General features: G+C 42.8%; 2 protein-coding genes across 6 annotated transcripts in view; one reads left to right on the top strand and one right to left on the bottom strand.

Moving 5' to 3' along the window:
- Positions 1 to 606: 606 nt before the first annotated feature.
- Positions 607 to 20,450, bottom strand: RAD51C (RAD51 paralog C). Of its 5 annotated transcripts, none has more exons than XM_084650775.1 (9): positions 20,275 to 20,450; positions 17,535 to 17,787; positions 17,088 to 17,254; positions 16,311 to 16,444; positions 13,746 to 13,877; positions 11,488 to 11,554; positions 7,551 to 7,611; positions 4,345 to 4,405; positions 607 to 1,104 (listed from the first exon to the last, which is right to left on the bottom strand). In XM_084650775.1, exons 1-9 carry the CDS (start codon positions 20,390 to 20,392, stop codon positions 1,000 to 1,002), a joined length of 1,098 nt encoding a protein of 365 aa, XP_084506901.1. In that variant the 5' UTR covers positions 20,393 to 20,450; the 3' UTR covers positions 607 to 999. The 5 variants fall into 5 exon arrangements, 2 of the variants coding, with proteins under 2 accessions (XP_084506901.1, XP_084506900.1); XM_084650774.1 differs by having other exon boundaries at positions 612 to 1,104; positions 17,529 to 17,787; XR_014714374.1 differs by lacking the exon at positions 607 to 1,104 and adding an exon at positions 10,054 to 10,138 and having other exon boundaries at positions 17,529 to 17,787.
- A 2,078-nt stretch (positions 20,451 to 22,528) lies between these two features.
- The window catches only part of TEX14 (testis expressed 14, intercellular bridge forming factor), a 77,600-nt gene continuing 72,229 nt past the window's right edge, over positions 22,529 to 27,899 (top strand). The window contains exons 1-2 of the mRNA XM_084650578.1: positions 22,529 to 22,627; positions 23,873 to 24,009. Coding sequence (XP_084506704.1) covers positions 23,874 to 24,009 — 136 coding nt within the window. The 5' untranslated portion in view covers positions 22,529 to 22,627; position 23,873. The remainder of the gene's footprint in view (positions 22,628 to 23,872; positions 24,010 to 27,899) is intronic.

Below are 27,899 nucleotides of genomic sequence, written 5' to 3'. Positions count from 1 at the left end.
AGAGGCTGAAGACTATCCAGCCATGTAGATTAGACCTCAAATGTTTCCCATTCACCAAGATTGGGTCTTATCCAGTACAACAGTTCCTATGTCCTTCTGCTCCAGTATGTTCTGACCGTGGCCAGTAACAAATGCTTCAGCTGTTAGAAAGCTTTGATTGGTCTCCAACAGGGACATCACAGTAGTTAAGGGCTAAAGCCCTGATTTAGTACAGCACTTAAACACATTCTTATCTTTAAGCAGGTGATTCAGTTCCATTGACTGAGGCCCTTATCCTACAGCTTGTTCCATATGGACAGACCACTACACGGAGCCCTACTGAACTTCAGCTGCACACAGAAGCGAATGCATGATCAAGACTTATGTCATCTGATGTACTGAATTGGATCCCATTGTTCCATGGAGCAAGTGTCTCTCTCTCTCGTGCTCAGACATACAAGTAACAGCAGCTATAATGACAGGTTTCAGAGTAACAGCCGTGTTAGTCTGTATTCGCAAAAAGAAAAGGAGTACTTGTGGCACCTTAGAGACTAACCAATTTATTTGAGCATGAGCTTTCGTGAGCTACAGCTCACTTCATCGGATGCATACCGTGGAAACTGCAGCAGACTTTATATATACACAGAGAATATGAAAAAATACCTCCTCCCACCCCACTGTCCTGCTGGTAATAGCTTATCTAAAGTGATCATCAGGTGGGCCATTTCCAGCACAAATCCAGGTTCTCTCACCCTTCCCCCCCCCTTCTTCAACTAAAGAAGCTGAAGTCCCTGGTTGTAGAAAACATTTATTAGTAAAGCCAAATTAGGTCATAAAAATAAACATTTTAATGGCACTGCCATTGTGCAAACTTGGATATTCTGAGTTTAATATTAAAGTAATTTGGGACACAGCAGTTTTGGTTAAAAACAGTCTCTCAGGCTCCCTTGGATGTTGGACCCATGTTTATAGTGCAGACATTTTCATATGTAACACCTTTGTTGAAGTTTATCCTTTGTATCACTGTTTGTCCCCTTCTATCCGTGGCCGTTTTCGAGGGTTAATTTCAACTTCTGCTGGGGTCTGGCTTGGAGGTGGAGGATGCACATCCCGGAAGCCATAAGGCTGTAAGATACAAACAAAACCAACAAAAACAGTGGACCTGACTGTGATCGCAATTACAGTGATGAGAATCAGGAGTAACTCAAACTTAATGGAGTGACACCGGTGCAACCCAACATCAGAATCAGGTCAGAAAAATGTAATTTATTTTAGAGAAGTTGTTTTAAAGTGTTCCTAATCCAGGCTAAGATCAGAATTATAAGAAAGTTCTTTCATCTACAGGCCAACTAAAAGTAAAACGAGGAGAGAGAGCTTATAAAGGTATTTTCCTAGCCCCAATCAGGCCATCATTTTCCTTTTGTCACCTATCTCCACTATGGCTATGGAGCACTGCTACTTTGTAAATTAACTTACACTGCCTATTGAATGCCAAATCCTTTGGTTCTTACTCAAGCAAAACTCCCTCAGAAGTGAGACAAGCACTGAAGGATTCAGTGCTAGAATCACACTTGCACTCAAAAACGGGAACTTTTAAACCCCAGGACAAAAGGTTTGTTTTTTTTAAATCTGAAAATTGCAACAAGACACTACATTACTACAAGAAAAACATGTCTGAATCTGTTTTATCAAATTGCTCTGATCATCACTGCAGGAACAAGAGCGCTCGTGACCAACAACTGTGATTTATGGGGCATGATGGGATGTACCTTATCTGCCAAAGCCCAAATGTGGGCCAGAATGTGGAAGTGACCAAAGACACACACAGGAAAAAAAATAGAGATCTTAGATTGAGGATTAATTGTTTAGCATCAATGGCATTTGCTTTAGGATTAGCTCATGGTTCAGAATTTCTGGATTTAAAAAGTTTACAACAACTAGAGATCCAGAAAGTGAATGTTATGTTAAGTGTGTGTCTATCAAAGGACGTTTCAGACACATGCATGTGAGGAAAAAGGATATTATACACTATGAAGTGGGAGCCCTTGATTTGGCTCTCTATCCTCCTGTCTCCAGACAGGACAATGCTATGCAGGAAGCATCTCACACTGACCTCTCCAGATAGTTAAGAGTCAGTGCTGACTCTCACACAGTTGTTCTCTTATGGAAGGATCATGACTACAGTGCAGGGCCTTGGAGAAGGAAAGGGTTTAATCAGGAGGAAATATTGCTGCCCGGATCCTGAATGTTCAGGGAGATGCAGAGAGGCAGAGAGCATTTCTGAAGAGTTGACATTTCCGGTTGGTGCAGTGTGAAAAATCACGTAGAATTACTATCAAGTATGTGACTTTTATAAAATCCCAGTGGGTCCTATGCACAAGACCAATTCAATCCATGAAACAAAGCCAGTGAAAAGGATTTCACTGAACTCCAATCTCTATAGTTCTCGTGTATTTCTAAATGTCTCATCACATACAGTTTGCTGGGGCTTTTTAAATTAAAAAAAAAAAAATTAAAAAGGAACAAATAATAAGAGATCCCACAAGGGCAGAACTTATACCATCCATCTACTATTTTAAGCATTTCTTCTAAACTGTATAATGGAGAAACTTACAGTTTAGTGTTTCACTGCTGCTTGCATCTAATCTCTGCCATTTACCCTCAGCCCAAAGATTGACCTGTAGCCAAGAATTCATTTAATCTAACACACTAGACTCCTAGGTGAAGCATTCCACTAGTTATGTAAGCAGTGGCATGACAAAGTATGAAGTTCTTGGATACCTTGTGTGTGTGTTGAAGGTACTTGGCTTTCAGCCTCGTGCTTTTCAGTCAGAGAAGAGCTATCATTCTTGTATAGCTTCATGAAGTGTTCTAGTACTTTTAGACAGGGATAACGTGGCCCTGGTGAGTTATTCTTTAATTTATCTCTATTCTACAGGCAGGAGAATCACTAAGGATAGTTAACTTTATAAACCAGTTAAAAGGGAATGTCATCACCAGTCCTGGAGACCTGGAGCTCTTGTGTTCATAGAACTTAAACATTCATTGCCCACTCAGAATTATAGGTTGTGTGTCAGTCTCCCATTGCGAAGCTACAAAGTGACAAAATCTGGGAAAGTTAAGTGAAATTTCATGCTGAAATTCATAACACTTAGCATGCTTTACATGTTCAGCATTAAATAATGAATCCACAAAACCCCTGTGAGACAGATAAGTATTATCCCCATTTTACAAGTGGAAAAAGTGGGGGACAGAGAGGTGAACTGACTTGCCAATAACCTGGAGGGGTGTCATTGTCCAGATCAGAACCAGGAGTGCCTAGTTACTAGCCAGTGCCTCAGACCTCACCTTTTTGCCTGTCTGTTTACAGGCATGGAAGTGCCTATAACAGTGTTTCTCAACGACCAGTCTGTGGACCAGCACCGATCTCTGAGATCTCGCTCGCGCAATTTAAGGAAGCTGGTCCCTGGTATCGAAAAGGTTGAGAAACATTGCCCTATAAGACCAGCTTTTTGTATCTTGGTGCACATATGTTTGATCACATATTTTGCAGCATTGAATGTCTAACTACTAAGATGATATTTAAGAATAGGTACATAAGATGGCTACCATCAAACCTGAATTTAACGGAAGAAATAGATACAGAATTTATCACTCATGCAATTTATCTATCCTTTGAAGTCTATGCTGAAGAAGTTCAACAATTCTAAAGGACAACGTCTGGATAATCTAAAATTTCAAACAATCTTTGATAACAGTGTACGCCAGAGAGCCACATTTTCAGATTGTATGGATGCGTATGGAGGGATGGAGTGGAATTGGTCTATTTTACAAAATAAATCTGACACGAAAAGGCACCTAGAAATATGACTAGAAGATTAAGATATGGTTTAAATGACTTTTTCTCCCAAGGTTTGTAAATGAAATGAACAAAAACTTTGATTTCTGTTCACTATGAAAACCTCAGATATTATGGACACCATTAAAAATCTGCAAGAAATGCCATGGGAACATGTTACCATGAGCACCTGTGACAAACAATTATTACATGTAGCTACCTAAATGACAACTGAAGAGATGAGTTTGGAATTCATTTAATCTGAACAGAACTGAGATATTATTACTTTGTACCTATATAGTGCTTTGGATCTGTACATCTTATAGCACTTCATAAAGGTGACTATTACAACATGTAATTTGTCACTCAGCATTGTATGAATGTGGCTACTTCCAGTATTGTTTTGAACACAATGTTCTAAAGGACCAAATTGCGCCCTCAGAGCTGTATACACCCCTTCTGCAAGCTTCCTTTTGGATAAACCCCTCCTCCCATCTCTGAAGCCCCACCCCAAAATGAATACTAACTGTAATGTGGAAAGGTACAGTCGACTCCTTCTGACTCGGTGATTTGTACAATGTTGCCAACCTGGTCAAACAAAACAGGTTTTGTTAGCATTAGCAAATATACCCTGCTAAAAGATTTAGCAATGTTTCAAAGTGCAATGTAAAGCAAACTTTAGGCCTTTAGGACCAGATTTTCAAAAGAGCACCACATTCAACAGCTCCCATTTAGGTATCTAAATAAAACAGCTATATTTTCAAAAGTTTCACCACTGTTCTCAATGGGAATTCTGGGTGCAAAGCACATTTTCTATTTAGACTGTGAACTCTTTAGGGTGGAGACCTTGCTTCCTTACTTATATGTACGTGAGGTGCTGTTGGCCCTATAGAGATAATAATGGAAATGTTTCACTTCGGAAAGACATTGAGTACAATTCTGCTCCACTCCATTAAGCAATAGATTTGGCTTTGAGAAACAGCTGAAAGACAGGTTTAACTGTATCTAGTATGTTCCAACAAGTTGGAAAACAAACAAGGAGTTTTATCCCAGATGTTTCTCAGGTTTATACATATAATGTAGAGGCTAGGACACTGGATTAGAACACAGGAGACATTTGTTCTATTCCTAGCCATACCACTGACCTACGCAACTTGGAGCATATCACTTACTCCTTCTGTGCCTTTTCCCCCTCCCACTCTTTGTCATTCTTGTCGATTTAGACTGTAAGCTCTCTACTGCAACTATCTCTGTACTGTATTAGTACAGTGCCTGGCACAATGGAACCCCAGTCGTGGCTGGGGCCACTATATAGTACTGTAATACCAAAAAATAACTAGAAAATATCTAAACAGCAAGAGATTTTGTCCCACCAGCCCTGGGAATGCATACCTCCCCAAAGCTTACACCCTCCCTTGAGAAACATAAGGAAAAAGTTCTCCCTTGCAACAATTTGTCACCTTCCACACTGCGATACCCTGCCAAGAATCCTGTTAATTATTTTTAGGTTTTTTTTCTCCCTTAGGTGCCATTCTATTAAAGAGCACGTAATTACAGCCTAAGGAAGAATGCCACTTCATATTAACTATATAGGGAATTCCTCAGAATATTTAAGTGTAGGCTGTACTTTACAAAATAGCCTAAATCTCAAGCAGCATAAGCCATGTTTTTATGACACTCAGTTGGAGTTCTGCTAGCTGCCTCTGAGTCAACTGGTTCTGTTCTCACAGCAACAAGCCCCACTGTAATTAAGCACTGAAATTTCCAGTGCTGGCAGGGTGGAAAGAGAGGCAGGTATCATGTTTAACCAAAGCATAATGGACAAGGCAGGAGTAACATGAGCTCTACAACAGCAGCTACAGAAACAAGGATAGCAAAGCCTACATGGATTGTTAGCTATATCTGGATCATTTACAGATACAGCAGAATTTGTTTATTGCAGTTTGTTGCATGTCTAAAATAGTCAACAGCACTCAAAACTGTAATGGCTTTGCAGGTCACTCATAAGGAGATGCATGCCACATATAAAGGCAAAGAAGAATGTTGTTCTATGCATACTGATCCCTTCTGCTTTCTTTATCTGCTAAATATATCACAGTCGTTCCAGTGGATTCATGGAGGAGGCAGGCCTCACAGTCAAAATGTCACTGCAAACTTTATTTTCAGTGAGTATTTATGATTAAGAACTTTTGTTCCATCAGGAGTCCACATGCTGATGCAGCTTCCCTCTTCCTAAGGGCTTTTTGGCTGATCAGGGATGTCAAGTTAGCTCCAAAACAAACGGCCTGGTGTAATCACTCCATGTCTCTCACAAATGCAGGGAAAAAATTCACAGCTCTCTCTCCACAGTTTAAAAAAAACATCAACAACAAAATCCCAACAGCTGGTCTAGTTTGTTCATTGTTTGCAGAGGATTAGGAAGTAGAAGGGAGGTTTCATGCTGCCAAAGTTATATCTACACACTGATATTATGTGCAAGACAAAGTCAAGTGAGCAGATAACAGAAGTGGTGGCGGTGGAAGTCACATTGCAGCAGACAGAAAGATAAAGTTGAACTGCTCCCTGGGGTTGGTGGTGGAAGTCATCCTCTTTGTTTTGAGCCCTGAAGGTTTCCCTTCAATTTCCCACCATCTGTCAGGAGGAGAGCTAAAGGAAGACCTTCAGAAAGGAAAGGGGTGCTTCAGTTCTTAGTAGGGAGATCCTGCTTTGGGAGGCAGAATGGTCCAATGGATGGGGCCAGGGAGTGGAAGGCAGAAGATCTTATTCTTAATTAGTTTTATTACTGTAATGCCTAGTCATGGACCAGAACGCCATTGTGCTAAGTCAATGGTTCTCAAACTGTGGGTCGGGACCCCAAAGTGGGTCACAAACCCGTTTTAATAGGGTCGCCAGGGCTGCCGTTAGATTTGCTTGGGCCCAGGGCCAAAGCCTGAACCCCACCACCCAGGGCTGAAGCCAAAGCCCAAGCCCCACTGCCCAGGCTTTGGCCCCCTCACCTGGGGCAGTGGGGCTTAGGTGGGCTCAGGCCTCAGTCCCCCATCTTGGGGTCATGGAGTAATTTTTGTTGTCAGAAGGGGGTCACAGTGCAATAAAGTTTGAGAACCCCTGTGCTAAGTGCTGTACACTGGCTTGCCCAAAGTCACACAAAACTTCTTTATGCATCAGTTTTCCCACCTGCAAAGTTTGTCCTGGTTTTTTTTTTTTTTTTTTCCTTCTTCTAAATACAGGTACTCTACTCCCGCCAGCCTGGTGAGATCCCACCCTGCTGGCATCAAACACCACCACTATGCATTTCATAGAATATGGCATACCATGCGTGAGGTCAAAAGAGCTTAGAAGTGCAAGAACACTGTTCCCACCCCACTATCTTATTTAGTGAAGCTTTTTGAGGTCTATGGATGAAGAGAGCTGTAAATGCCAAGTACAGTCTTTTATTATCCATCAGTCTCCAAATTGCTCTTGAGGCTGTCGTCACCAGACTGACATTTTGATGCTACATGACATCCTGTCAAAAACACAGTGTAGCGTTGCAGCATACTGATCACATGGGGAGGTAGGAGTTTGTCAGAAAGGTGACCACCCTACTGACGGCTGACCTAGAACCATTGTAGTACTCTTGGGCCCTACCAAACTCAGATTCCACTTGGCCACTCAGTTCAACCTGAAATAGATTCTCAAATATAAGATGCAGTAGGTACACTTGGTAAATTTACTAGCCTGTACTTTCACTTACCTCTGTTTGTTCTCCCAGTGGAAGATTAAACGGATGGTAGCAGCATGTCCCCAGCTTTCCCCTGAGACAAAAAAAAAAAAAAAATCCCACATGCTGCTTTATTGTTTCCTACAATGCATTAGCTTCAATAAATTTAACAGCAAATAAAAAAAAGTCATTCCTCCACAAAGATGATTAAACACACAAACAAAAAGTGATCTGACTGAATACCCCCAGAAATAAGTGTATAAGGATCTCTTAATTATTTTACCAGTTTATGGGGTCAAGGAATAAAATCTACTCCCCTGGATTTTTGTGTGTGCTTTTAAGATTGAAGCAAAATCTTTATATTCAGAAAAAGGTTTTATATACATTTAGCAAGAAGACAGACACTTGTGATAGCATGAAAGTATGACTAAGAGGAGCTTTCCCATCTTTAGAGAAAAAGGTATAGTGGTTATATGGCAGCATCTAAGTTCAGGGCAGCTATAATCTGGCTCTCAATTCTATTTGTAAACACACAAACTTTGCTATTTTCCTCCCAAAATCTTGGATCATAAGAAGGGAATATTATGACCGTTAAAGTGTTTAAGGCTGTTATGCTAAATTCTCCATTTCTGAGACCCCTCTTCTGACTTATTCAAGGAGTAGAATGCTGAGAAACTTGAGAAATTGGGGCAATTGCCCCATTTCAAGGGAAGGTTTCAGAGTAACAGCCGTGTTAGTCTGTATTCGCAAAAAGAACAGGAGGACTTGTGGCATCTTAGAGACTAACCAATTTATTTGAGCATGAGCTTTCGTGAGCTACAAGTACTCCTTTTCTTATTTCAAGGGAAGTAATCCCATTATTTCTGTTTACATCTGACCACAAGCTGAAATGTGAATCAATTTACAGATAGCACCAGCAGATGTTTTTCTTTATATGTTCCAGGAGACATTCTTAGTCAGAAGATGGATTGGATTTTCAAACAGTCATCTGGTTAAGTACTGCAAGCATCCCCTATTCATCCCAACGCAACCCCATCACTTCCGAGTCGAGCTAGTATATTTGTCTGTCTCTGACCTATCACCAGTCCCACCCCATCACATCTTCATTACTGCACACAGAATGGGGAAAGCAATATAACTCTGAAAAAAAGATCCTCAAATTAAATAGCTTAATACATCTAGGCCCTCAAGGCACCTTGCCGGACCCCACTCCATCATCTCTATGCCAAAGCAAGATTTAAGGTTGTGTTTCTTGAACATGGTTCTGAACTGGAGGTCAGAACACGAGTTTTTCAAATGGGTGCAATTTCCATTTTAACAACATTTCCATGCATATTTAATTAAAAAATGACAAAATGAGATGCTTCTGAGTTAAACTGGCTGCAGATTAATATTGGACCTAAAGTATAAGTATACCACATAAAAATGTCTAGGGACACCCAGCTTAGCTCTCAGCAGTAGGAAAGAAAGCTGCCCCCTTCCCAGAATGCTCCTGACCTAGTATCTTGCAGCATCTGGGTTTTAGTCATAATTTAGGGCTTCCCTTCCACTAGGAAACTGAACAATACTTTAGGGATTAAAGCTCTTGTGAACTCTTGAGATTTTCTAGGGCCCACTAATCAATGAAACAACATTCAGTGTGGAAGACAGAAGACAGACAGACAACCAGAGACAGCAGGGCTGAAAATCACTGACTTAGATACAAATAGATTAGATTCTACCAAGCCACTACTCTTTGGCTGTAACCAACATTTGAGGAACAAGTTTACTTTAGCCTCATTGTGAGACCATTGCCATAGATGTACCATCTACACAATGGTTCTCAACCAGGGGTACAACTACCCCTGGGGGTACACAGATGTCTTCCCGGGGGTACATCAACTCATCTAGGTATTTGCCTAGTTTTACAACAGGCTACATAAAAAGCACTAGCAAAGTCAGTACAAACTAAAATTTCATACAGACATTGACTTGTTTATACTGCTCTAATACACTGAAGTATATATAAGTACAATGTTTATATTCCAATCAATTTATTTTATAATTATATGGTAAAAATTAGAAAGTAAGCACTTTTTCAGTAAGCAAGTAGTTTTTAAGTGAGGTGAAACTTGGGGTACACAAGTCAATTCAAACTCCTGAAAGGGGTACAGTACTCTGGAAAGGTTGAGAACGACTGATCTAGAGGGCCTTCAAATCACTCCCCTAATTCTCTACTGCAACACTTAAAATAGGTGGATCTACAGAGTAAATACAAATCAAATTGCACACAGCCTTGTGCCACTTCAGAATCCTCAGCCTCTGAGCTACAGTTGCTTAAAATTGAAATGTGGCTGAGCAGAAGCCCTCTTAGCCTGAATATTTCACCAGCTGAGGACAAACCTTCACTGTAGCAGAAGATGCAATTTAGTTTAACAAATCTATATGGCTGCACACATACTTAGGGCAGACATACAGTTTATGTCTTCTGCAATGGGGAGGCTATGTCACATCAGAAGATCCTTAATTTCAAACTGTGCACGAGAGTTTGACACACCTTGGGAATATCACCTAAATGGACTCCTTCCACATTCTTCATTTTCCATATGATTCAGTTAACAGACCAGTTTTCCAAACACTGGCTGTAAAACAAGGTTAAATCTATTAGCTTTAATTCATTTTGTAGGCAGAAAGGCTGCCAAAAATAATGACTACAGCTGAGAGCAGGAGGTAAAGATGACAAAGGGTCAGATACTGAAAGCAAGGTCTTTATCTGCATGCACAGTTCAAAATCCAGTGTTGTCCAAGGAGATGCCTTGTATTTGTTCATTTTATCTTACTTCTGTCCCAAACGGTTCAAGGGCTGAAAATACATTGGGAACATCTTTCCCTCCCGCCTCCCCCTGCCCCCTTGAATAATCAAGAGAATCATTACTTGATTCACAGAAGGTGAAGCTGTATGCAGAGAATGTTTACCCTTCTAACTGCAACATTAAATATAATATTAAGTTACAACATAAACCAAGACAGACAGGAAATTTAAAGCTTAATTAGGCCAAATCTCCATCCTTCCAGTAAACTGTTCCAGTCTGCCCTATAAGCACAGTAGACAGTCCCATACAGATCATCCTGCTTATGGGATAGACCAGAGTGATTTGTATGGGTATCTTTCCTCTGCTTATAGGATAAATCAAAGTAGTGTGTCCCATACAAAATCTCACCCCCTTTTCATGATTACACAGGGTGAAGGACAGGTTGTCTGATGGTTCCAATGTGTGCACCAAATCTGAAACACTTTTGGAAACTATTAATGAGTACAGTTTCAAAGGTTTATTTTGCCACTGTGTTTGAATATATTTAGGGGTGGGGATAGGAAGTTCTCAGGCAATTGTAGGGAAAGAAAATGAAAGCATGGTGGGGCCATTAGCCCTTATGTCTTTGTGGGACACGCTTCAAGACATTAGCTTCAGATTCTGGAAACTAGCTACTGTACCCATTTAGTATAGATTTGCTGCTCTATTATCTCCCCTCAAGAAGCAATTCAGTCAAATTCAGGAGTCCTAACAAAGCTAATTTCAGGTTTTAGTATAAAACATTACTTGGAGTTAAAGAAGGAGAGGGGAAAAAGGCTCGAACTAGTAACATTCACAGTCTGCAACTTAAAATATTATAAAAATCGCTTTCAAAACAAAATTGTAAACAAATAAAAAGTAAATCCTTTTTTAGGCTGGGATCTCAGATGCCATATTTGATCTTATAATTTGTTTTAAAAGTAGCAACTGAGGCCTGTAGTGAAAACAACATGGCTAGTTGTATTTCAGGTCTCTCCAGCAGCAGCAGTAAGCCATCACAGGTTCAGGTAATTTTACTGCCAATGCTCAGCATTTTCCTGCAGCCACAGAAATTACAGCCAACATTTTCAGGTTTTTGTTCATGAAAAACAAACATTCTAAGGATAATGTAATTTTCAACTTGCTGGCTAAACACCTACCTAAAGCAGGTACCAACATTGACTGACTTTGTCCAATCCTTGTTGTCATTTGATTTGTCAAAACTACCTAAAAAAAAAAAAAAAAGAGAGAGCGGGGAGCAGGGGAAAGAGAAGGAAAAAAAGAAAAATACAGGGAAACTGTCATGTAAGAAAATAAAAAACTGATTTTCCAAGTCTGCATCAAAAAAAGCTATATTAATAATCTAATGCTGCCATTATTACTCAAGCAAGACTCCCACTGACTGCAATGGGACTTTTGCACAAGTAAAGAGAGGCTGGGAACATTTACGGTATCACTATCCAAAGCAGATTAGTAGAACTCTGCAAAAATATTTTCAGTCTCCTAGGGAGGGGGGATTGCTCTCATTCAGGACTGCAACTCTAAAGCTAAACCTTCTTGTCATCCTAGATGCACAATCATCATACAAGCTGTTACGTTACACAGACATCCAAACAGTAGTTAGCACAAATTCTATTATTCACATGCATAGGCCCTTTGGCACAGGGGCAGACATCACCCAGTGTGCCATAAATGTACACAGCGATGTACAAAGTGTGCATGTGCTCAGCAATTAGCAGAATCCCTGCAGCTCCTAGTCTAAAAATGCGCAAGTAGGTACAATACAAAGCAATACGCAGGAGAACAGACAGAGTGGGGGAGTGTTGTTACAGCATGAATCTTTGTAGGCGGCTCACAGACAGTCTAGATTAGATTCCTGGTAGAATGGAGGTAATGGTGGGGAAAGAGATAAAAAAGGAGCAAAGGAGGTAACAGCTGACTTGATACACTAGATTTGGTAATTTTGCAGATATTCTTCATTGTAATGTTCATTTCAGTTTACTGAAAAAACCAGCACCTATCCCAAACCCAAGGCCTTTCAGTGTTTGGTTTTATTACTGCTGTGCAATTCTTGCCTGACTAGTTAATTCATTAGACGACTTCCTATACATTGTGATTTATCATTTCTTTAGGAAGGGATGTTTGTGCTGTACCGCTTCCCTGTTCAATAAAACAATATATATGTATCATTTGGGTGAAGAAAAGAGACCTATATGATTAAAGCTATTCTCTTTCAAGTTCACGAGACAACTAATGTATGGGCTGGATGCGAATATGAGAGAAAACTGTACAAAATACAGTCACATAATACATGTATCCCCTGGTGCGTACATATGAAGGAAAGCCCTTCATAATTCATGTGTGTGGCTTACTGTCATCAGCAGGCACAAATGTGTTACACTGGCAGAATGCAGTTATGCTCTTTTCCTTCCTGTGGTTATCTAAGGAAACACAGGAGGAGGATTTATTTTTAGCAGTACAGACAAAAGCCAATTGCATGACAGCATTCTGGATGACAAGGAATCAAGTCACCTGGAAATTGTGTGGACAAGCACCATTTTGAGACTGTGGAAGCTTTAATTCCTGAATAATGCTTCCCTGTGTTGCAAGGTCTCAAAAAACACCCCTATATTTAGCTGTAGCTCCTGAATGCCATCTGCTGGCTAGATGGCTGCACATTTGCAGACTTTCATACTGAGCTAAATGATGCAGAAACAATCTACAGGCAGGAAACTATGAGTTTCCATGGATGCCAGAGCAATGAGCCAAACCACAGCAAAGAAAGTGGTTTTCCTCCCTCAATGTGGTCCTTTCATGAAAACAGTGGTTATTTCCAAACCAGTAGGCCCAATCTAAGACAAATTAAGGATTCCTAGTTTATTTAAATGTGCGCACACATGTGGGGAGAAGCTGAAGGAAGGCACAAGCTCTAGCTCTCCTCTTTCCAGGTGTTTTTAATAAGAGAAGCTACCGGTGACAAAAGACCAGTTCAGCTGGGCAGAATTAAACATCTGTGAAAAGAACTTCACTTTAAGTGATGTTTCACTGTAACAGAAAACAGCTGCCATGGGAAAACATTCCCTCTTGATCTTACTGATGGTGGTAGACCCTCTTCTGCACCCCCTCCATCTCTACAAGGTATAAGCACCACTTTGGTCCTCTCAGATGGAGAGGGCATGGTCAGCTTTGTGTGTCTTTGCCCCTTCCCTCCACAGGTTAGCTATATTGCTATTAACAGGTGGTTGTTAATATCTAGCTACTGTATCTATTAACAGGCGCAAACAAGCTCTAGTTGCATGCCTGCAGTTTTATTTTGCTGTTTTCAGGCAGCAGATAACCGCATTAGTAGTGTCCTGTTGTATACTTTGCATATTGTAAAACTGCATCTCCTTTGACTCAACCTCACCCCCAAACTCACAGCTAACTTATGGGCATTTGCTATGCTGATCAACTGTTGTGCTAAGCCATTCAGAAGCCGCGTTCGCAGGGAGAGGTCCTCAAAGTCATGGCGAAAAGGAAAGGCAATTCCATCCACAATAACCAATCGGACCTAAACATAGAAAGCAAAAAAAAAAAAAAAGGTGTTAAGCTTGTATCCTATAAGCTAGTGATGACATCTGACAGAATATTTCAAGTGTGTCAGAATCTATTTCATATAAAATAAAGTCTTATATTTGCTATCTATATGTGCCCAATAACACACTAAGATAAAAAGTTGGACAAAAGTAGTGATTGAGAATGGAAACTGAGAAGAGAAAGTTAAGCATCAGTTGTTACTTTTCAGCCTACTCAACTTGAACTCCTATTATTTTAATTTCACCCTCACAAAACAACAGGATGAACTTCACTGTTAAAGTAACTCATCAAGGTACTGAGGCTGTAAGCAGAGATCAAGCTTGGAAACATGGATTTTAACAGAAATTTACAGATATACTAGGCACTACGCTATGGAGTTCAGTGTCTGTCTCCCCTGTAGATGTTTGCTTTGCTGAACAGTTTCTTTTGGAGCGTGCATTAGCTAAAACTAGAAAACAAACACTGCTACAGGCTCATCACCATCCATAGCAGATGAGGATTTTGATTTATTCCAGTTTCATTTGCAATAGCTGTTATGGACAAAATTGCTTCAAGTATAGGAGGGAGACCTGGTAGTCTTGTATTGTTCAAGTGCCTGGTTGCTAAAACAGCACAATCATGGGATTCTGCAAATTCTTGCATTACTGGGCAAGGCAAAAGCTTGAAAATGACAATGGGAAAACCTTGTTGTTGCACTATTGATTTAACACATCACTGGAAAATAGCTTTAGGGCTGGAACATACAAGCCTGAAGCAAATGTCACTTTGGGAAATGGCACTGGGAATCTGACAGGAAAGAAGAATTTGAAATGGGAGGTGGAGCTGAAATCATCAGAATTAAAACAAGACCCTCTTGCTTTCTCTCATTTTTCCCCAGAGATTCTCTTTCACAAGATTCTAAGTGTCTGTCTGGTGCCTCATATTGGCTATAAAATTCACTCCTGCCCTTATAGGAATGAGCAAATCAGTTTAATAGTACAATAATCCAGTAGACTAGAAAGGCGAATTGTATTATCCCATCTACATGCCTATCAGATTAATAGATACTGAGGTATGACAGTAATTTACCAGATTTATTTCTATTGCATTTGTTACAAAATTAGCAGCACTGTGGGTTTAAGGCACTCAAAATAGACAATAACCTAATCTTGATAACAGTTGCCCTGTCCACACCACGGCAAACCCATTCAAGCTGAAGTTGTTTTTATGACTATAAATCATAGTCTTCTCTTTAGTGTAGACAGTACCTATGGAGGTAAATTACACTGTTGCCCACCACAGCTATCTGAAAAAAGGATCCATGTCATTCATAATACAAAATAAAGTTAGGAGCTGTTCTGGAGTTCCCAGACTGTCTCTTAGCTATGAGGCTGCATGGAGAGATTGGGCCAGTTTTAACACAAAATGGCACTGCCACTGTCTGTTAGGTCACATATTAGGCTGCAGAAAGAATCACCAGAGTGTCTTGTAGTTCCCAACCATCAGAATATCAGATTCAAAGCCAAGCATCACTAATCTGCACAGATGGCACAACAGAATGGCAGCCCTTTGCTACTGTGCTAATGAGGCTGTGCGCTCTCCTGGGTGGCCAGCACACCAAGGCAGCTTTAGTACCTGGCAAAGAGAGGGCAATACCAGAGGCAAGTACACTCTGAGCACAACTAAAACTAAAAAGATCATCCAAAAATGGAAAATGAAATATTAGACACAACCCATATCCTGGATAACATTCCTAAACACTAGTCATTTGTACTCTGTTACACGGAGTCACAGAGCAGCTTGCTGGGGAGAGATTTTCCCTGAAGAATCTAAAAATCTTGAAAGGAGGTGGAGGAAATCTGCATTACAATACTGCTACACTCAGAACCTAGGCAACTATTCAGCAGTTGTCCACTATACAATTAAGCTGCATGCTCAAGTTGCTCATAGCAACAGAAAAGAGTCAGCCTCTGGCTGCCAAGATGCTGATGGGTTCTTTTGGTGATGGATTCTGTCCTTGGAGGAGAAAACTGGCACTATGTCATCCTGGCAACGTTACATCATGTTGATGAAGTGCAAACATGACCTAGAGATACATTTTCCAAGGGCATCTGTTGCACTAAGAATATGTAGTATTTGTGGTGTGGTGCCTCAAGAGTTGTAGCATTAGGATAGAGATTAAGCAGGTTAAAAGGAAGGAAGTTATTAGGAAGAGGAAATTGGTAGCAAGAGTTGAGAGAGAAAAAAGAAGCACAAATTTACACATCTGAGGTTTGGCAGCAGCCAAATCTCAGTTCCCAGGTTCATGGTCTGCTTGGAACCTCAGATGGATAGACCTTTTCTCATGCCAATGAACAAACCCTCAATGTCTTCAATACATCTCCAAATACGTAAGGCATCTTTCATCTAAGTCTGCAGTAAGCCTTACCTTTGAATGCTCTGAAAGGAAGTCTGGGAGGAGGTAGACCTGTGCTAGCAGCTCTGTGTAGTCATGACAACGGAAGTAATAGATATGAGAAAGAATACTTTCAAGGGAGAAAGTCTCCAGGGATTTTTGAAAGTCTGGGGGGGGAGAAAAAAAAAAATCTGTGCTCAACACATTATTACTCTCATCATTCCTCCAACTCCTGTCTCCAGCACCTAACAACAAAAACAACATTTGAAAATTTGTAAAACAGAAAAAGGAAGTTATCGGTCAACAATTAAGAGTGGAAGGAAATTTCCTTTCCATCTGGCTTGAAAGTGGGCAGCACAATCACCTTCTGGAAATTGTATTAGAAGCGGTCTCAGGATATGCACACTTATTCACTAAAACCTGCAGAGAAGACTGCTGCAAAAATGAAAACTAAGTTTAAAAAAAAAAAAAAAAAGTGTTCAGTAATGTAACTATCAAGCCAGCTGATCAAAATGACACTTAGTCAAAATTAACCAGACAATATTTAATGTGTGGGTACTAACTCATGTGATATAGGTGTCCCCTCAGATCTGTTAATCATCAACAAGTTCTTTGCTCAATGTGGTCCTAATATTCATATGCCAAGGCTGCTGGACCTGACACCTTGACAACTTGTCCTCCTAGCTTTCTATATGCAAAATAAAGCTTTTAAATGTAATACAGCTTGCCTACATTTAATTAGTTTCGCACATACACCAGTATAAGAATGTTAGCCTATCATACTGAAAGGAACACAGCTTGGTAATGTACCTTCTTCCTGATGTGTTTCAGCAATAAGCTGGCAGTGCTGAACACAGGCAGTTGCAATGTCTACCACTCTCTCTACCATAAAGCTTCCCTCTGTATCAATGAAAACTGCTTCTCCAGCAAGCCCCCCAAAACATTCTGGAATCTGCACATCTACTGCCAGCTGCATACTGTCAGAAGAAACAAAAAGAGTTAAAGATAGAAGGATAATTAAATAATAATATGTTATTGTCTACAATCCCCCACTCCCAATTTATCTCAAAAGTGACAGTTAGTTCTGGTGAGGGGTAAACTGAGCAGGAGATATTACCAATACCAAGATATTTCTGTAATACACCATGGAATCTGGGGTTGCAGCCATAACAACAAGAATAAAAGGACTTTGGTCCTAGTTACATTCAGTATTATTAGATTCCTAGTTGAACCGAGGTAATATAAAAATACCATAACTGGGTTTTCCCAACACCTGGTGCTCCACAGATCTCCGTGATTTTTGTTAGTTGCACACCACCTCCCAGAATATCATCTAGCGCTGAACAGAAGGTGATTATGAAGCCCTGTGATTGTTCTTGTTCCAAGAGTTCTAGTGCTGTGCACTTCCCAACAGCTTCAGGTTCACCAGCAGTCTTTGTTGCATTACTGTGACATTCTCTTCTTACAATTTGCAAGGTTTCTAGTGCCTCCTCTTTAGAGATTCCAATTTCTGAAAAAATAAAAGCATGGGACGGTATATTTTTTTACAAACAACAGGTCCCAGTATAAATAGAGAAGACAGTTTCTGCTGGATTTATAGGCTCTGCAATTAGACCAGTTAAAAAGACCTGCCAAAAAGCATCAATATTTTTGGATTAATGATGGAAACAGACTACTCATGCTTACCTATTTTCATTCTTTGGAATTAAAAACTAGTGGCCTGATTTTTAGAAGTACCAAGGACTCACAAATCCCACTGAAGTCAATGGAAGCTGCAGGCACTCAGCCCCTCTGAAAAAATCAGACCACAAATTTCTTCTTCCAATCACTTAACACCAGCTTTCTTTAATAGTCATTCTCTTTTGGTGATGACAGGATTTTTTTTTCAGAAGATAAATGTTCGTATCATGGCCAGAAAAGAGACTGACTACTGGTTTCTATTCCACTAGAAGCTCATCATACCAACATGACACCACTAATAAGATCTGCAGGAGCTGAACCAAACACAAAGGAAGTGACTCCAACAGCAATTAATGTGGTTTGTTCAAGTTCAGGTGGGAGTGTGCATGCCAAAGAAGGGACCTCCAAATGAGAGACCAGAAGTGACCTATGTCATAGATTTCGATGGGACCTGGGAGGACAAATTTCCTGTTGTCACATCATCAGGGACTAATGTAGTAAGTTACTGCTCACTGGAAAAAATACATCTTCTGGTTAATGGGTTCAGAATCACAGGTAATAAAGACAGGTTTCAGAGTTAGTCTGTATCCGCAAAAATTAGGAGGACTTGTGGCACCTTAGAGACTAACAAATTCATTTGAGCATAAGCTTTCGTGAGCTACAGCTCACTTCATCGGATGCTCTAAGATGCCACAAGTCCTCTTTTTGTTTTTACAGGTAATAAAGTAGTTTTAACTAAATGACAGTGACACCTAGTGGTCATAAGCAGCAAATAACACAGAAGCATATTCAAGGGCCTAAGACTATTTCAAATCCAAGTGAAGTTATACACAGTAATGGAACAATGCAAGATATATTAATATTTCTGATAAACTGCCCATCAACTAAAAGATATATTTATTTCACTTTGATCAGAGAAAAGATAAAAGCTGAGATAATATATTTCATACATTTATCTTAGTGAATTGGAAGATCTATTCTAGTTTCTTGTGATCTTTACCTTTGTAACCAATTTCACACCCCTTTACTTGCTTTAGAACAGTGGTTCTCAAACTTTTGTACTGGTGACCCCTTTCACATAGCAAGCCTCTGAATGTGATCCCCCTAATAAATTAAAAACAAGTTTTTATATATTTAACACCATTATAAATGCTGGAGGCAAAGCAGGGTTTGGGGTGGAGGCTGACAGCTTGCAACCCCCCATGTAATAACCTTGCAACTTCCTGAGGGTCCCAACCCCCAGTTTGAGAACCCCTGGTTTAGAACCTGAGATGTGTATGTGTGGGGGTAACCTGTTACAGCTCTCCTTTCTCAGTGTCTCGTTTCCATTTAGTTCTCAACAAAAGCAGGATCCTCTGTCAGAGTCAGATCCTTTTTACTGAGATATAGGTAAAAAAAATTAAACATGGGAAAATGTTTTCCTTTCACTTCTTCAGACCTGTATGAAGACTGGATGAGATAAGACCATCCTCTCAGGGAGTCCAACCACAATACTTGAACACTGCTGAAGTGAAGTGCTTTATACACATGAACCAATTAATTAAACTAGCCAATTGTTAAAACCCCATTCTTACCAGCAAGGTGTTAGCCTGGTTTCCCATGTAGGCAGTGGAGCTCTGTTAATATCAATTCTCAAAATCACAGAACAGACTGGGGGAATTGGGGAAGGACATTGAAAGGAGCCCCAAGAAAAGTCCTAGGATAGGGTGACTGAAGATAAAACCTGGGCTGTGATGTCTGGGGATGGAACAATGAGGGGAATCCCAGCCTGTGGGCCCTAAGAGAGGAAGCTCCCAAGACCGAGAGAAGTGGGGAGGTCCTTGGCTGGAGGGGTGCTTGGGGGTGGCTCAGGGTGACACCTGGTCTGTAGAGAAGGGTCTTGGGGAGGACGAAAATGTGCCTAGAGGGTAAGGAACATAAGTGCTGGCACTAGAGGTGCTGGGGGTGCTGCTGTACCCCCTGGATTGAAGTGATTTCCATTATATACAGGGTTTACAATTTGGCTCTCAGCATAAAAACTGTTCCAGCCAGCACCCCTGGTAAGGATTTAGAGGAACGCCGGCCTGGGGGTGAGAGAGAGGCTCGTTGGGGGCGCAGATGGGACTTTAGAAGAAGCTACAGAGTGAGTAGACGGTCCGGGTCTGCTGGGAAGGGGCAGTCAGGGCGTGTGCAGGCCTGGGCTGGGGAAGAGCAGGGGCAGTAGGGGTGCGAAGGGAGAAAGCACCGCCGCTGAGCTAGAGCTAGAGACGTGGGGTCGGCGCCCTTGGGGGGCGGGGGTGAAACCAGACCCCTCCCCCAATGGGTCTCAGTCCGGTACCTTTGCTGAGCTCGCAGGGCCCGATCTCCAGCAGCTCCTGGGCCGTCTGGAAGCCGGCTCCGATGAGCTTAGCCCTGAGGCCGGGGGCTAGGGGAAAGCTGCCCACATCCCGCTGCATGATCCCCAGGCTGCGCCCAAAGCCTCCAGAGTTCTAGGCCTGGGCTCGGCTCAGCTCCGCCCCGGCCCGCCCCGCCTCCGCCTCGCCTCCGCTCCCGCCTCGGCCAGTCCCCTCCCACCGACCCGGGATGCCGCTGACGCTGCCCTGTCTAGTCTTAGCTGCGGCCCTAAATCCTTTTCCCGCGCTCGGCCCGCGGCTAGCGACTCCGGCCTCGCAGCAGGGAGCCTCTACTGCCGGGGGAGGGCGCACGGTGTGGGCCATGACGCGCTCAGCCTACTCATACCGGCCCCAGCCTGGGTGCGTATAGCGGGGCCCAGGTCAGGTGCCAGTGGGTGGCTGTGGCCTTAGTCACAGAGTAGGTTGGGCACCCCTGAAAGAGGGGCAGCCTTAGGGGCTGCTTGCCTCCGGCCCCCAGCATTTGAGACATATCCGTTTCCCCATAACCTGTGTATTCTGCTCTGTCCTTTTTAGATAATAATCTCTAGGAGCCAGGGCTGTCTTTGCAGCACCTAGCAAATCATGGGCACCATTCTAATGCAAATAGTAACGAAAGCTTATGCTCAAATAAATGTGTTTGTCTCTAAGGTGCCACACGTCCTCCTTTTCTTTTTGCGGATACAGACTAACAGGGCAGCTTCTGTGAAACCTGCCATCTATCTTTTGTAGCTAGATGTGCAGCAGTGAAGAAAAGAGGTGAGGTGAAGAGCTACATTTTAAAGTTCCACAACTCTGGTATAAGCAATGATCAACAAAAAGAACCCCAAACATGTTATTTTGAAAAAAGCATGATTTTAAGCCATTCTTAGAGTGGATGGACTCATGGGATCACAATGCTTGGAAGTATTGTTATAGTCACCTACCCTACTCGAACCTACATGTTGGGCCCTGGCACAGCACCCTTGTCCACCTCAGATGTGTGTTTCAATCAGCAACAAAATTTGTAGCTGCTTCTATGAGTGAGAGACGGGCATTTGTAATATTAGTCCAAACTCCATTCTGAGTCAGGGCACATATAGCTGAAAGAGAGACAAATCTTTGCTGGTATAGCAGACTTTAGAGCTTGCTTTATAATCTCTGTGCCCTTAGGGCAAGGAAGTGTGATCAGAATACAAGACTTGACAGGTAAATTATTTCTCCATTTCTCCATTCTCCTTCATCTTCTGAGAGAGACAAGGACAGCCTAGGAATTGCAGGATTTGTCTGAGACATGAGACTACAGACAAGCAGATACTTTAATTTGGTTGCGTTTGAGTATAATGCTACAGTTGCCCCCACAGGCTGGGAAGTCCATTTGATCAGGCAGAAATGTTAGTTTAATCCTGCCATGACTATTGTGAGCAGCCAATTACACAGTGGGGACTTGAGGTCTCCCCATATCTCCAGGGAACAGGGGTCACAATGGAAAATAAAAGTAGTGGTGTGAGAAACCTCTGCTCAGAATAATATCCCAGTCTCGACCCACAGCCCTAATTGAGTTCATTGTTCTTGCTGAAATCTCAACAATGTAGACGTGTAAATTACCATAAGCTTCAAAGTTAAAAGCCCCACTGAGATTAATGAACGCGGCTCATATTTCTTGGTTATTTTTGTGTCTCTGCATTCTGATGCAAGCAGTGCTGCATGGTGGGGGGTACATTTATATAATGATATTTGCGAGAAGGACGGCTGGGAACTTAGGCTGTGGTTCTGCAAACTGATTCGCGTGGCTCCGCTTAATATTTTAAAAATGAAAGATCCAGTTTGAAAATCATGACGCTGCCAGAGAAATGTGGCAAAAATGTACTGCTGCGCCCCTTCCTCAGTTGGCCCCCCGTCCTGTGCACAGAGCAGTGTGTGTTGTGTGTTTACTATACACCCGGCATCGTGTAAAATGCAGGCGGGGGCATGGTGTGCACGTGGCAGGAGTTTGGGTGGATGGCGTAGCCTGTAGCGAGCCCTCCGGCCGCTCCCCTGCCCATGGGGCAGGTTAATCTCCGCAGAAGCCTGGTCTGGACAAACCTCAGGTGGAAAGCCCGTGTTGCCCCCGCTTCGCACTACATGCCAGGGAGTTGTGGCCCAGGGGAGCCTCCATACCTCCCCCCAACACCCCGCCCTCCGGCAGCTCCTTGGGCTCGTGGAGCTCCCACCCTTCAGGAGCTATGTCCTGTGGGGGCCTCCGTCCCTCGCCAGTAACGGTCGCCTCCCTCGACGGTTGGCCAGGGCTCCGCGGCCACGAGCTGCCAAGTGGGGACCGAGGTATTGTGGGGGGCGGATTGGAGAGGGGGTCGGGATGGAGGAGTGAGGCGAAGAGGGGCCTGTAGCGGTCAACGGTTGTGCGGGGGTAAGGGGGAGGCGTGCCGGGTGTTTGCTGGCCTGAAGCCAGGTAAGGTGAGGGAGGGAGTGCTTAGTGCGGGCCCACGGGGTGGTGGGGGTGTAGGGCGGGAGTGCGGGGTGCATGGGGTGGTGGGGTATAGGGTGGGGGTGCTGAGTGCGGGGCACGCGGGGTGTGGGGGTGTAGGGCGGGGGTGCTGAATGCGGGCACGCGAAGTAGGGGATGTAGGGCGGGAGTGCGGAGGATGTAGGGTGAGGGTGCTGAGTGCGGGGTGGTGGGGTGTAGGGCGGGGGTGCTGAGGGCGGGGGGGGGTGTAGGGTGCGGGTCACGCGGGGTGGGGGATGAAGGCGGGAGTGCTGAGTGTGGGGCGCGCGCGGTGGTGGGGTGTAGGGCGGGGGTGCTGAGGGCGGGGGGGGTGTAGGGTGCGGGTCACGCGGGGTGGGGGATGAAGGCGGGAGTGCTGAGTGCGGGGCGCGCGAGGTGGTGGGGTGTAGGGCGGGGGTGAAGGTAGGGCACGCGGGATGGTGGGGTGTAAGGGAGTCTGTTGCGTGCGGCCGCGGTGAGTAGGGGATAAAAGGGGGACGAAGTGCTGAATACGGGATGCACCAGGTGCAGGGAAGGTGCTGAGTGCCCTGTGATTAGAAGCGTTTGGGGGCTCTGGCTGTGAGCAGAAGGCAGCCAGTAACTGTAGCCTGTTTTACTCGCTCTGTACTGTCCTTATCCAGAGCCCTATGATCCTGTAGGTCTGTGCACCTCTCAGGGCTAGGATCATTCCCTTAGATGGACTCTGACCATTGCTTCAGCGGGGTCCTCTTAAATCCTGTCTCACTACCATTGTTTACCCCCGCATACAGTTCAGTCTATTTCCATTATGATGCCACGGGGTCCAATAAGCAAAGTCTCTAATGAGTACATTCGAACCTTCTGTGTAGACCATATTTTCATGTGGGTTTGTTATTATCAGCTGAACTGCAGATGAGCCCATTAGAGTGAGCTTTCCGAGCTCTATCCTTCCCCCTTTCTCTATTTCGCGATGAAGAAGCAGTCGCTTAGTAGTGATTATTATAGCTATTAAGCTATTTGAATCTAAAATAAGTGGATTGTACCATTGCATTTTCTAGCTGTGACCTGGGTTCAGTATAATTTATTAATCTGTTTCTCTGAAACAGGATGGCTCATTCTGTCCCTCTCCCCATACCTTGTCCAGTCCAGCTTGGTACTATCAAAAATGATTCATTGGAAGCTCAACTGCACGAATATGTTAAACAAGGAAACTATGTTAAAGTGAAAAAAATCCTGAAAAAAGGTAAGAGCCGAATTTAGACAAGTGTTGCAAATATCATGATCTTTTATATTTTTGACAATGGATGATGCTTTCTTTGTGTTAGGAAATTAGGATGCCATATGAAAAGCTTACTCCATTTTTGTGATTGATGTACATATTTGGCTGTATGGCACATGGCATTAGTTATTTATTGCAGCCACAAAACAGGTATGAACTGAAAAGTGATAAGTGGAATAGAAAGTTATGTAGTTGAATATAGAACCAGTTAATTAGAATGCTGAGGCTGTAATTTTGAAGAATTGTGGAAGTCACATTTTAGGAGGAAATATAGGTATATGCCTATAAATTTACAGCATATTGGTTCAAACTGAAAAGCATTTCATGTCTAGTTTATTTCTCTGTAATTTTCGGCAGCCTGGTGATACCCTATATGCGAATGTAAATATTTTGCAGATGGTCTAATACTTGACATCTCTTTATTTTGCTATTATTAAAAAAAAACATTGCTTCTGTATTTTCTATCCAAAATCTGACGTTCCTAATACTGGATGTTTACAGTCGTACCGTATCCAAATAGTGTACGGATATTGAAATAGAGAGATGCACAGGGGAAAAACAGGGAGTTTATTCACCCCATAACCAGTTTTAGTGGCTTCAGTGAACTTGAGAAACATAACTGTATTAATACTAAGGGGAGCGACGTGTGTAGGTACGCCTCAACGGCAAAGCTAGAGAGGCTCGAAAAGCAAACAACCAAGTTGATAATATATGGTCCATTATTGCCAGTGACTTTGGAGTGCAGGGTGGTAAGCAGTTGGGCCAATGTTAAGAAAACAGTACCTAATGGGAGGAGAGACTAACAGGGATCTCTGGGGAACAGACGTCATTGCTTTAAGAGTGGATTGCTTACTACCTACATCGCTTCTGAAGCACGTCACACTTTTGGCTCTTCCAATGCGTGCTTCTTGTGCGTAACTGTTCCAATGCGTCCTTCCTACGTAGCCAGTTCCAGTTTGTTAGTCCCGCCTCTATGAGTACGAGCTATGGAAGAAATATCTGATTGCCTGAAGGGGCGTTCCTCTGTTAATTAGAAGAAGTGATTGGTGAAATTCGGGAAAACGTTGATTTGTAATAGAAGCTAAAGAGAGGGCATTTTAAAAAGTTTCTTCAGCTGTTAAGTGCCACAATGAGACATGCACTGAGATATACTGTTTGTCAGTCTCGCTGTCTGTAATCATAGTGAGATTTGATGTATTAAATTACACACTGTAACCACAAAAAATAGGCGTTTAAGGCTGGGTGTGTAGCCGTGGGAGGTTGCTTTTAGACTATACTATCGGGGTCATTTCTATAGTAGATAAGTGTACTTGAAGGTGATGGATGTTGCTAACCTTAAGGATGTATTAAAGTGTACTTTGTGAACCTGAATATAGCTATTCTATGAATAACATACTCTCATATCTCAATATCTGTTCTATGACCTATCAGCCTTTTACCCCCAATCAGGAATATTACAGATTATGTATTCCTTACACCATCCGATCCTAAAACAAACTTCACACCCCTTGTATGTTATTTCCTGATAACAAGTAACTTCTATGCTTCTACTCTGTACCATTAACTTTTTTTAAACATCTTAATTTTTTTTTAATTTGCTTTGGTATAGTTGTTCTCTATTATTGATGATCTTTCCTTCTCTCTGGGGAAGTAGGATGGATAGAACACAGACTGGTTAGTCTGTATAAACTAAATTAAAAAAACAGTTTTTGTGAAGTTGGTGTTTAGCTTTGTTTTTGATGTGTATATTTAGATAAGGGATGTAGGGATTGTAACTAATATTATTTCTGTAGTGGGGGAGGATGGGGGTGTTTTTCAGTGAGTTTTCTAATAGCCTGAGAGAAGAAAATGCAGTGTAAAAATACAACAGTTTTTATTTAGTAATTGCTAATAGTTCTTGAACCTCTTATTCCACTTTTTTATGCAGTGTCCCTCTCTTTTGTCCTCCCTCCCATTCTATTTCAAAGGCGCATGGATTATATTAATTCTGCAAATTCTCTCCCCTTTCCCCTTTTTCTTCTTTTCTCCACCCTCTCCCCCTTTTCGAGTAGCCCCTATTTCCACTCCTAATGCTCTGCCAGTTGGTTGGTATGCAACTTTCTCGGAGCCCTTAGTGCAGACCCTCAGGTGGAAGTGAGGGAGGAGAAAAATGGGGCCTACAAAACCCCTGGCAGGTAAGGGGACTGGGAGAGCTTGACTTGGGAAGGAGGGAGGAATGGGGAAGAAGAGTGGAATGGGGTGCACACAGTCTCTACAGTAGTGGAGAGAATGGGGGCCCTGGAATGGAGCGAAGGGATAAGTGGAAGTACACAGAACCCGTAGTGGTATGGAGATTGGAGGAACCTGGCATGGGGGAAATGGAGGGTACACAGAGCCCCTGCCATGGGGAAGTGGGAATGGGGGTGAGAACAGAGCTCTGGGTGTGGGAGGAAATGTGGGGAACTTGGTATGGGGAGAATAAGGGTACAGAGATTCTCTCCTAAGGTATGAATTTGGGGGAATTTCAGGGAGTCCCTAAAAACAGTGGGATGGGACCGGGCACATAGGGAGCTTGTTGGAGGGAATTGAGGGGTGCTAGGAGCCCTTGGGGTGGGCAGTAAACTCGACTTGCACAAACTACAAAGTGTGTTCCCCCCACTTCTGTGAAGAATATGGACATCTGTTGACAAAGAGGCTCTGATTGCAAAAGGTACTATTCATTTTCTTTCATGACCACTTGTTTTAAAAATATGAGTAATTAAGAGGTTAATCAGGGCAGACGGGGATTGGCAAGTAGGGAGGATGTCTTTGCAGGAGACAGGGCCCGCGCTTAGCTAGAGATGTGCTATCGAAAGGGACTGCTAGGAGGACGACTTTTAAATTGTTTTCTTCCAAGCGCGATGTGAATAGGTGGGGTTGCTGTAATACAGCTGCTGTCTGTCGCTGATGCCCGTTGCTTGTTCCCGCTGGAGAAGCGGTAGGAAGAGAGCACAGATTGGGTGGTTTGTCTGTATTAACTGAATGAATGAAAAAGCTTTAAAATATTACTTTTAAAATTATGCTTTAGGAAGTTTATAATAGCTGGGTTTGTTTCTAAATCTATACAATACTTAGTTTTCTGTGCGTTGTTATGAGGCGTTTGTTTACCCCCCCCCCACTTTTTTTTTGTGGTGTGGCATTTTGAAAGCCAGTTTAGAAATTAGTGGGTATTGAGTGTCCAAATCACTTGGATGGCTTTGAAAATTCTCCCCAAAGCAGCTTTGAGAGAGACTGCAGTTAAATACCTGTGATCCCGCTACAGATTAATTCTAACACAATACTCTCCAGTGAGGCAAACATATAAAGTACTTGACTCCGATGTAGCTCTCTCTAGATTTGATTTAAGAACATTTGGATCGGTTTGCTAACAGTTATTGACATTTATATTGCTATGAATTATGTGTGCTGCTGTTTCAAGAGGAAAAATTGTGGCGATATACTTGCAAAACTAGAGACTTGCTGTCTTCTGGATACACCGTACACGACCTTGAGGAATTGTGCAGAGCGGAACAACTGAACCAAATCCCGCCGCTCTGTCTCCACTTTGCAGCACTTTGAGGTTGCACTAGTACGACGTAGCAGCGCCGAGTTTCTAATCTGCTGGTACGGTGCTCCCACCCTGTCCGCCGAGGCCCCGCCCCCAATGCCCCACTCCCGGCTCTAGCCTTCCCCAGGGCGCGCTGCGCCTTGCCTTAACCCCCCGCGAGCGCCTCCTGAAGCTGATCTGGGCGGCAGAAGGCACTGATTGGCGAGGCCAGCCAGCGGGCAGGAGACGCGGGGGGGAGGGAGAGGAGTTGATGGGGGGGTGCCGGTGGGTGCTAATTAGTCGCCTTTTT

Source organism: Lepidochelys olivacea (genome assembly GCF_965140295.1).
Source record: "Lepidochelys olivacea isolate rLepOli2 genome assembly, chromosome: 17".
In the NCBI taxonomy this organism is placed as follows: domain Eukaryota; kingdom Metazoa; phylum Chordata; order Testudines; family Cheloniidae; genus Lepidochelys; species Lepidochelys olivacea.
Note: the sequence above shows the minus strand (reverse complement) of the source record. Positions and strands in the feature narration are given on the sequence as shown.